The sequence below is a fragment of the Mytilus edulis genome, chromosome 13 (assembly GCF_963676685.1).
Source record: "Mytilus edulis chromosome 13, xbMytEdul2.2, whole genome shotgun sequence".
In the NCBI taxonomy this organism is placed as follows: Eukaryota; Metazoa; Mollusca; class Bivalvia; order Mytilida; family Mytilidae; genus Mytilus; species Mytilus edulis.
Genome location: NC_092356.1, coordinates 5,633,487 through 5,643,822, shown reverse-complemented (window position 1 = coordinate 5,643,822; position 10,336 = coordinate 5,633,487). Strand labels below are relative to the sequence as shown.

The 10,336-nt window shown below is 33.8% G+C and overlaps 1 protein-coding gene across 1 annotated transcript; it reads left to right on the top strand.

The window, feature by feature from the left end:
- Window positions 1–6,863: 6,863 nt before the first annotated feature.
- LOC139501627 (G-protein coupled receptor 157-like) lies at window positions 6,864–10,119 on the top strand. Its single transcript, XM_071290756.1, has 3 exons — window positions 6,864–7,571; window positions 8,877–9,082; window positions 9,695–10,119. The coding sequence occupies exons 1-3, from the start codon at window positions 7,079–7,081 to the stop codon at window positions 10,052–10,054; spliced, it is 1,059 nt and encodes a 352-aa protein (XP_071146857.1). The 5' UTR covers window positions 6,864–7,078; the 3' UTR covers window positions 10,055–10,119.
- The last annotated feature ends 217 nt before the right edge of the window (window positions 10,120–10,336 follow it).

Sequence of the window (10,336 nt, the reverse complement as noted above, 5' to 3'; positions counted from 1 at the left end):
TAAACTGTCCATAGTTACAGTCACTCTATATTATATCAGCTGTAACCATGATTATAACTGTTGATGACATCGCAAAAATGGATTGTAGGAAGTTGACTGACCCTGATCAGATAATCGTAGAGCTAGGAGTTGATGTAATGGTGTTTGAAAAGATGTTTTCATCTTTCTTTCTTTTATTACAGCGAAATAACTTGCCAAAAAATGTCTGCAGTGTTTTCCTCAATTTTGCGCTCATCATAAAATACACAATGAAATTTACAGAAAATCCGAACTGCCAACTTAATATCATTAAAGAGTCACATAACTGGTCAAGAGTGTGACTGAATGACATCATTCCTGATATGTTGATTGTCCATAAGTAAGTGAACATTTCCGAAAGTATAAATACCACAGATATAAATACCACTATGAAAGCAGACCGGCGAATCTTTGCTTGGGCCTTTGGGTTCTGAATTTTTATACTGTTTCTTTTAGCGTTCGGAGTTTTCGGAGTATTTCCCTTAGCGTTAGGAGTCGTCAGACTGTTTTCCTCAACGTTCGGAATCTTTTTACTGTTTTTTTCTAACGTTCGGAATCTGAATGTTTTTCCAAGAGTTCTTAGCTTCCAACAAATGTATATCGTGCTTAATATTATCACAAGCGTTATAATCATAAGACACATACCAATAAATGTTACGGAACCTTTTATATGGCTATTTGGCGTATATTTAACCATACAGCAAACACTGTTGTTCCCTTCGAAAAAATATCCATTTTCTGTAATTGTACGCCATGTATTAAATCCAAGAACGGCAAGTACGAATGGACATATTGCTAATAGTGTTGCCTTATTTCCTATATGCTTCATAGTCCAGAGTGGAAATTGCAGGGCAATGACCTTTTGAATGTTTAACATAAACGTAAAACAACATGACATCATATGGAACACAGAAGAGGCCATCGAAAGAGGCATCAATATAGTACATTTCGAGTATAGTTCCGGCCATATCCATCCGCCCAAAATTGAATCTTCAGCAATTATGAGTTCGTTAAAGTTAAATGCGTATCCAATCAGAAATGGTATTGGTGCTAGTATTGCTGTCAAAAAGTCTGAAGCGGCGAGTGTTGACAAAAGAATAGTTGATGGCGTTCTATTTTTAGGATGTAAAAATATTACGATGATAAATATGTTGACTACTGGGCATTCAACTGTCAAACAGAGCTGGTATAAACATTTCCCTTTGCTCACACACGTAGTCGTTTCCATAGTTACACTCACACGTTAAGTCATAACTTTGATTACTATGATTGCTCTGCATGGTAAAACGTTGTTTTTTAAGAGTGAATCCCTAAAACACAATGTCCAATAACGCTCAGTTTAGATAGACCCGGAAAATCCCATTTTCATACCACTGGAACAAAGTTTAACGGCTTATATCTGCTCAAATCTGATTGGTTGAAATAATAGTTTTTCTTTGGATGTACCCTTTACAAGTCACGCAGTTATATAATTGAAATGACGGTAAATGGTAGACACCTGAAATATAAAACAAAAGTTCAGTACAATCTAGAAAGAACAAAATTATAAATACAATACAATTGTACAAAAGATACCAGGGGAACAGTCAAAAACTCATCAATCGAAAATAAACCGACAACGCCATGGCTAAAAGTTAAAAAGACAAACAGACAAATAATAGTACACAAGAAACAACACAGAAAACTAAAGACTGAGCAACACGAACCCCACCAAAAAACTAAGGGTGATCTGAGGTGCTCCGTAAGGGTAAGTAAATTCTGCTCAACATGTGGCGCACGTCGTGTTGTTCATGTTATTACAAACTTGGTAAATAGGGTGATGTACTGAGGTTGTGGAAGCTAAGAAAAGGATAGGCTGCATAAATACGCAAGAACATCCTAAACATCATAAATAGGTCAGTATTCTGATAACTTATTGACGGAAAAGTGATGCATTCTGGGAATTAAAATAGCCTATTAAAGACTTGTTTTTTGGTTCGTCGTTGACCAATTACAAGGCAATTAGCATTATCAGTAAATTGTAACCATGAAAATGAGGGCAAGGTGTCAGATGAATTATGTCAGGTATTCATGAATACCTTACAATCAATCTATCATGCATTAAATAAGTTGACCCATTGCTTATAGTATCTAAGAAACAAAACTTCACCACGAAAACTTAACATTGACCAATGAACAACTAAAATTAGATCAAAGTCAGACGATACCTGCCAGACCGACATAAACAGCTTAAAATCCTTCAAAACATATAGTTTACCTTTTGCTTAAACCTTATGAAAAATAGACAAAATAATCAGTTAAACTTAAAACTGAATAATGGACCGTGAAAATGAGATCACGGTCAAATTAAACCTGTGAGACTGACATGTACATCATAAAATATTTCAATACATCAAATATAGTTGACCTATTGTATATAGTATTAAAAAAAATACCAAAACTCAAAAACTTAACTTTGACCACTGAACCATGAACATGAGGTCAAGGTCAGATGACACCTGCCAGTTGGACGCGTACACCTTATGATCATTGCATACACCAAATATAGTATACCTATTGCATACAGTATCAGAAAAAAAAATCAAAACACAAAAACTTAACTGTAACCACAGAACCATGAAAAATGAGGTCAAGGTCAGATGACACCTGCCAGTTGGACATGTACACCTTACATGCCTTACATACACCAAATATACTATACCTTTCTTATAGTATCTGATATATGGACTTGACCACCAAAACTAAACTTTGTTTTCTGATCCATGAAATGAGGTCAAAGTCAAGTAAAAACTGTCGGTCGGGCATGAAGACCTTGCAAGGTATGCACATACCAAATATAGTTATCCTGTTACTCATAATAAGAGAAAAATTAACATTACAAAAAATCTTAACTTTTCTCAAGTAGTCACTGAACCATGAAATGAGGCCAAGGACAATAGACATGTGACAGACGGAAATTTTTAGCATAAGACACCTATCTACAAAGTATGAAGCATCCAGGTCTTCCACCTTTTTATATAAAGCTTTTATTTAAGAAGTAAGTTAAGGTCGCCGCCTCCGCTGGATCACTATTCCTATGTCGAGCTTTCTGCGAAAAAAGTCGCAGGCTCGACAAAAATGTTCTCTGAAAAAAATCAAGTAAATTATTTTTGCACTGTAAGCGAAACATTTTATGTCAGTGTTCGATAAAAACATGTGTGTATCACAAGGTCATTTTTGTGTCTGCTTTTCTTAACACTGTGATAAATGTTCGCGAACACAATAACAAACCAATATTTCATATTTACACCATATCACACCCAGATAGATTAGTTAACATATTAATGATTATGTTATTTTCAAATTTATATTATTTAGACGAATTATATTATTTAGACGAATGAAATAATTTCTAACCTTACAGATCCTTCTGTACATGCATTTTTTGGTTCAAAAGGGGACACATTTGTATATCCGTACAAGTGAATTTTCACCTAGTGTGTTAGTTCTTGTCAATTCAAGTCTTAATTAACAACGAATCGGCTTCATTCATTCATAACATCTCATTGTCAATTTTCACTCACTTCACAGAGAAAATAAAATTGTCTTCTTAGCTGTGACATCTTTTGTACCGATTTTTAACTGATTAAATCTTTCACTTTTCATGAGACTTTATAAAAAAAAAATAATTGCTTAATGATTTATATATACAATGTACATGTTCTCGGTAGATTGATTTAATTATCATAGTTAAAAAAGTTAATTAATAATTTCATTAAAATTTAAATGAAATTATATATATATATATATTATTATTCTCAAGTACAAACATGACAAAGGTTACAGAGAAGTTAAAAAATAATATACATACAAATAAAAAAGCATTAAAAATGCATAAAATCTAAAATTCCGGATGAGATAACATATAAAAGAATATACATATACTTATACATCGTAAATTTTAAGTTAAAATTGAATAAAGAAATACTTTCTATACGTCACGGCAAAAAACTCAGATCAGAGAAAGCATACGTCACTCATAGCACGAGACCAGAGAAAGCATATGTCACTTATCTCACGAGACCAGAGAAAGCATATGTCACTCATCTCACGAGGCCAGAGAAAGCATATGTCACTCATCTCGCGAGACCACAGAAAGCATATGTCGGCAATAATCTTACGAGACCAGAGATACTTAAAATTACTTGTCGTTGCGCATGCGTGATAACATTCAATTTTCTTAAAACTTGACAATTTGTTCATGCAAATTACAAAAAAAAACAAAAGTGATTAAAAAAAATTAGACAGCCCTTTTGAAAATGGTGGTTTAACCCCAACGAAACGTTACATCAATGAAAAGATGGAAGTAGGGAAGAGTCTAACCCGCGGTACACCCCGGATCCGCCAATGCATTATGTTAACTGTTTATTATGCATACCTGACGCCACATGTATCCTTCCAGACATAGAAACATTATACACGTCGCAAAAAACGAAAATAACTCCCATCCTTTACCGGAAGTTAATATCATCCATAATATCCAATCGCTCCTTAACAATGACGATTTAACACCAGGTACCAGTTACTTGACCGAAGTCTTCACCTAAAACTTCATATATTTGGCTGCCGCTATTGCTACGGAAATTTAAACAATTTACAAGTCTTCAGCATGTCAGATATTTGCAGCTGCTACATGTATATAAACTATAATTTGAAAAGCAATTACTGTTTAATAAAGAATAGTCATTAAAAAGAAAAATTGAAATGTTTTACTAATCTCCGAGAAAAGATCAAAACTGATGGTTCTTAATCAAATGGTAAAATCAAAAGCTCAAACACACGAAAGGAATGGATAATATCTGTTATATTCCTGACTTGGTACATGTATTTCCTTATGTACAAAAAGATGGATTTAACCTAGTTTTATAGCTAGCTTAACCTCTCACTTGTTTGACAGTCTCATCAAACTCCATTACATTGACAACGATGCGTGAACAAAACAAACAGACATAATAATTAAAATGTACAAAATAGGGATATTACAGTCAACATTGGGTTAATACAAATCACTACACAAGCAAACACATATGTAAAAAAGAGGCACAAAAGTCATAAATCAACAACTTCATTCATTGCAAAAAAATCTGTTGAAGACCGTACTTTGAGTTATAATTGCTTACTTTTACAAATTGTGACTTTGATGGGTTGTCTCATTGGCACTCATACTACCTCGTCTTATATCTACCGACAAAATGAATAAAATTGTGTGGATGTATGCATTTTCTGCTCTGTCCGGTCTGTGTTCCTGTTCGATGTTATTTCTGCTTTGTATCTATCCGAGTAAAGCACCTTTCATCTGCCTTTTGTTCTTTATTCTTATGTAGAGAGTTTTGCGCCAGAAATGTAATATACCTGACTTAGGCTTGGCGAACCGGGTCCTCCACCAATTAATATACCTGACTTAGGTTTGGGGGACTAACGACAAGTATATATATTGATCTATATTGAAAATAAAACGAAGTCGAAGAGCTTTCAATTTGTGATCCTTTTACTTTGGATTCAAACGCCAAAAGAGGTTGATACATGTAATCACCACAACAATCATGGTTAAGACAATATTTAATACAACGTTTCCGGAAAGTACGGGTTCAACATACAGATATATAACAGAAAACATGTTAATCTCGTCACAATCTGTATGTGCCTATCCCATACCAGGAGCCTGTTATTCAACTTAATTGCATTGTTTTACATTTATCATTTCGGAGCCTTTCATAGCTGATTATGTTGAAATCCTTAGACTATGTTGAAAATCTTTGCTTATTGTTGAAAGCCATATGGTGACTTATAATTGTTAACTTCTATCGGGTATGTTGTATTCATTCTCGATACCCAATTTCAACGGTTTTGCAATCCAAGTCTTTACCTAAAACTTTATATATATCAGCTGTCAATACTATTGCAAGCAAAATAAATAAATAGGAGAAATTTAATAATGAATTGAAGGAAAGAAAGACATTTATTCCTTAACCGACTATAGCCAAATTAATGACTTTGTACTTGATTTAGCTCTTTATTATTGTTTTTTTCGAGTGTCATTGGTGATTCTTTTACATGCCAGTTTAATACATCGAATGTTGACCAGGTCTTTGGCTATTTTTGGAGTTTGTGTGACATTTTTTACTTCCCTACGTAACCATAACATTGTATAACGATGAGTCCTTCAGACATTTTCGAATTCCTACCATCATGCATCTAAGAACGAAGTTGAAAAGTATAATTGATGATCAAAATGTTCGTCTCTAATATCAATGGTTTTGGTTAATACACCTTTCAGGTCAAACCGAACTAACTTTACTCTTTTTGTAGCTGTACCTCACCACTATTTTAGGAGAACGAATGGTCGGCTCTGAGTAAGAACAATGTGTCGTGGGTATGGAGACGCCTTTTTTTTTGCGGTCTGGTACCTTGAGAACTAACACACTAAAATGCCCATTCAAAGTGTAGATATATTACAAAGCAGTGTTTAAATTCATGTAACATCATCTTGTTCGGGTCCTGTTTACACGTTTAATTTGCCACTGGACATTAAACAGCAATAAATCCATCCAATGTAACCAAACGTCAAACCCAGTGGTCGCAGTCAAACCCAGTGGTCGCAGTTGAACGATTTGCAACAAGAGACATAATTGCATTGAAATAGCCTTGTGTGTAGTGTACCACTTAACGTCAGGCACTTGAGTATTTAGAAAAATGTATTTCCTTAAATTATCCTATGATGAAATTAGGTTATATTTACACTCAGATTTATCTTTTGACCTTCAAGTGAGTGGATACACTTACATTAATGATTTCAAATATATAACGTCAACAACATGTACTAAGCTATAAATAAACTCCTTAATATTATTGGACTTTACACAGTAGAAATTTTCAAACTTTATTTTAGTTTGTGTGGAGTATGAAATTTCATGTTACATTTAAATTTACGATAATACATGACATAAAATTATAATCACGTGCCAAGATTTTTCAAAGCAGACGAGAAATAAGATAAAGAACTCTTTAGAAAAAGTGAATAATGGAGAATGTGACAATTACTACTACGATTCTGCCAATATCCAATGAAACAGACAATATAAATCTCTTGTCAGTATTTGCTGCGGATATTACTTTGACCATCATTGCTTGCACATTGTCATTTTTAGGATCCGCTTTTATTTTTAGTGCTTATTGCGTCGTTGACAGTTTACGACCTGAAAATGAAACGAGACGGCTGCTTTTATATTTAACTGTTTCGGATTTGGTAGTTGCCATTGGAAACTTCATTGGAACTATACGTTTTATTATTATTTACGACAATAAACCGTTTTATGCTAATTCGGGCGAAGAATTGGCGAGCGATAGCGTTTGTGTTGTTCAAAGTTTCATTTCAGCAACAGGATCTATGTGGTCATTTTTCTGGAACACAGCAATTGCCATACATCTATGTGTTGCCTTGGTTTATTGTAGACATGGCACATGGTCGCGGAAGATGAAAATATTCTGTCATTCCGTCTGTTGGCTTCTTCCTCGTAAGTATATAGATATCAACCGCCTTGGTGGTCACGTGGTAGCGTGATTTCGTCGAGTTTGGAATGTCGTTGGCACGATCCGCTTCTGATTCTTTTTTATGCAAGTTGCATATAGGAGTACGAGCATAAGACTAGCCGATACATCATCATCATTAACAACATTATTACTGGTGCAAAACTCTCCCCATAACAGTACATAAGAAATATAAAAATCAGATGGAAAAGGCTTCAACTAAGATAGATACAAAGCAGAAATATATCTAACATGTCTAACAAAAACACAGACCGGGCAAAGCAAAATATTCATACATCCACACACTTATTTATTTTGTCGGTAGATATATAGACAATAATAGTGCATTGACTTGACATATCAACGATATAAGGATGAGGCTTAGAAACGGGGAAATGCGAGGCTGTGCCGAGCATTTTCCCCGTTTCGGGCCGAATCCTTATATCGTTGATATGTCAAGTCAATGCACTATTATTGTCTTTATACTGCAATCTAAAAAAAAAACATTTTCAATTGTTGTTTATTGTGTTAATGTTATTTATTTGATTTAAATATTGGGAAAAATCCCCCTTACAAAAGGTCTAATATCACACAGACGGAGAAATATAAAACACGATGAAATGTACATCATTACCGCAATCAATGATGAACGAATTCGTTGCAGACTAAAATATCAACAATAAACATAAAACATAATGATTTATAGGTTGCAAACAAAAAAATATTAATAAGTGAAATATGTTTTCCCAAAAATTGCAAAAGAAACAAGTTTGAGTCGTTAAACGCATCGTTGTTTACATTGGGAACAAGAACAGGTTAAAGAGGTCGTATGAATAATTAAATATAATTTCGACAATTTCTATTTAAATATTCATGAGGAAAAGTGATATCAGGTCAGTGACTGTATATGACATAGAAATATACAGTCAACGCATTTTGACTGCTCAAATAGAACGAGTGCAGTATAAAAGGTGGTATAAGTGCCAATGAGACAATTATCCAACCAAGTCACAATTTGTAAAGGTAAGCAGTTTTAGGTCATTGTACGGTCTTCAACGGATTTATTTATAACAAGTCTTCATTAAGCAGTAGTTACTTTTTAAATTATAGTTTATATACATGTAGCAGCTACAACAAATCTGAATATTTAGGTAAAGACTCATGTTTCATAATCATCATGATCATTACATTAGCTTAATTAAGACGATATTAGATACCTTAATTTGTTTTCATTAATTCAATTCATATGGCTATTCCTTTTTTTAAACATTGTTCGCTTTTTTGAATTGTAGTTTCCGTAGCAATAGCGGCTGCCAAATGTGAAGTTTTAGGTGAAGATTTCGCTCAAGTAACTGGTACCTGGTGTTGGATTAAATCGTCATTGTCAAGGAGCGACAGGATTTTATGGATGATAATTTCCGGTAAAGGATGGGAGTTAGTTTCGTATTTTGTGACATGTATAATGTTTCTTTATCTGAAAGGATACATGTGGCGTCAGGTATGCATAATAAACAGTTCACAAAATTCATTGGCGAATCCGGGGCTGTTCCGGGGTTGGAAATCCCCCTTTTCCACTCTTTTAATAAGATAACGTTTCGTTGTGTTCTTGCGGTTAAAACCCTATATTCAAATTGGCCGCATCCGCACCTGAAATTTACCATCAACTTATTCGGTTTTAAGTTATTGATAGTTAATCGATTCATTTGGAGGAATAAGTGAAGCTATTGATAATCGTTTTAGATATATCAACGATTTCTTTAATGATGAATCCCCATTTCGCATAATCAAGTTTCGTATATTGAATCGAGTAAGGAAACATGCATATACCAGAGAATTGGGCAACATTTTCCAACATGCACAAACGAACACAAATTGAAACAATGGAACAAAGTCTAATAAAACATGTCCGATTGTTAAACCAAATCTCCTACTTGTTGGCAACAAATATTGTTTTTATGGCTAATCAAACCAAGGTGTTCCGATAATAAAATTTCTAACTGAATAGAGCAATATTTTTTCGTTTGATACGAATATTATCTCTTTCTAAAAAGTCATTTCGGTATTTATATATTATTTTTTCAATATACAGATATTTAGCTTTATATTTCAGAGAAGAAGATTCAATCAACATCGATTTAACGACGTATCTCTTCGACTGAGGGCTGAAGACGAAAACTATCTCTACCTATGGCTGATTGGATATCTTCTCAGGATATGGGGAACGCTGCGCTTCTTTTTATTTGTGACTGGAAATTCCTCGAATGTCAAACCTTACGCGGACATAAATTTTGCACTAGTGCATTTAGAAAGTTTTGGTGACAGTTCGAAGGCATTTTTTACATTTATTTTATTTTGCATTGCTGACAAAACAACCAGACAAATTCTAATGAACAAAATATGCTACAGAGGGCGTGGTTATGAGAAAATTCTACAAAGTTTAAATGCGGAACCAAATAATACTTTTAATTAACACTGCCAAATGTAGTTTTACTTTGAACCAGACAGGTACAAACATTAATAAAATTTAGCATCATATTTGTTTAGAGACAATAAAGTATGCCATCTTTGTGACTCGACTGACATTGGTGATTAATACCACTACATTAAAATATTATGACTTGCGAAGCACTTAAAACAGATAAACGTTTTTTTTTTACATCCCAGCTGTTCTAGATTAGTGAAAAAAACATTTACACTTCACAAAATCGAGTTTATTACGCCACACAATCCTTATAAATATATAATTTCGTTC

What these genes read in the sequence shown, in the direction of transcription:
- LOC139501627 (XM_071290756.1), top strand. Translation starts at nt 7,079, where the DNA reads ATGGAGAATGTGACAATTACTACTACGATTCTGCCAATATCCAATGAA. An exon ending in CGTCTGTTGGCTTCTTCCTC is followed by an intron (nt 7,572 to 8,876) that starts GTAAGTATATAG and finishes TTTGAATTGTAG; the next exon opens with TTTCCGTAGCAATAGCGGCT. An exon ending in AAGGATACATGTGGCGTCAG is followed by an intron (nt 9,083 to 9,694) that starts GTATGCATAATA and finishes TTTATATTTCAG; the next exon opens with AGAAGAAGATTCAATCAACA.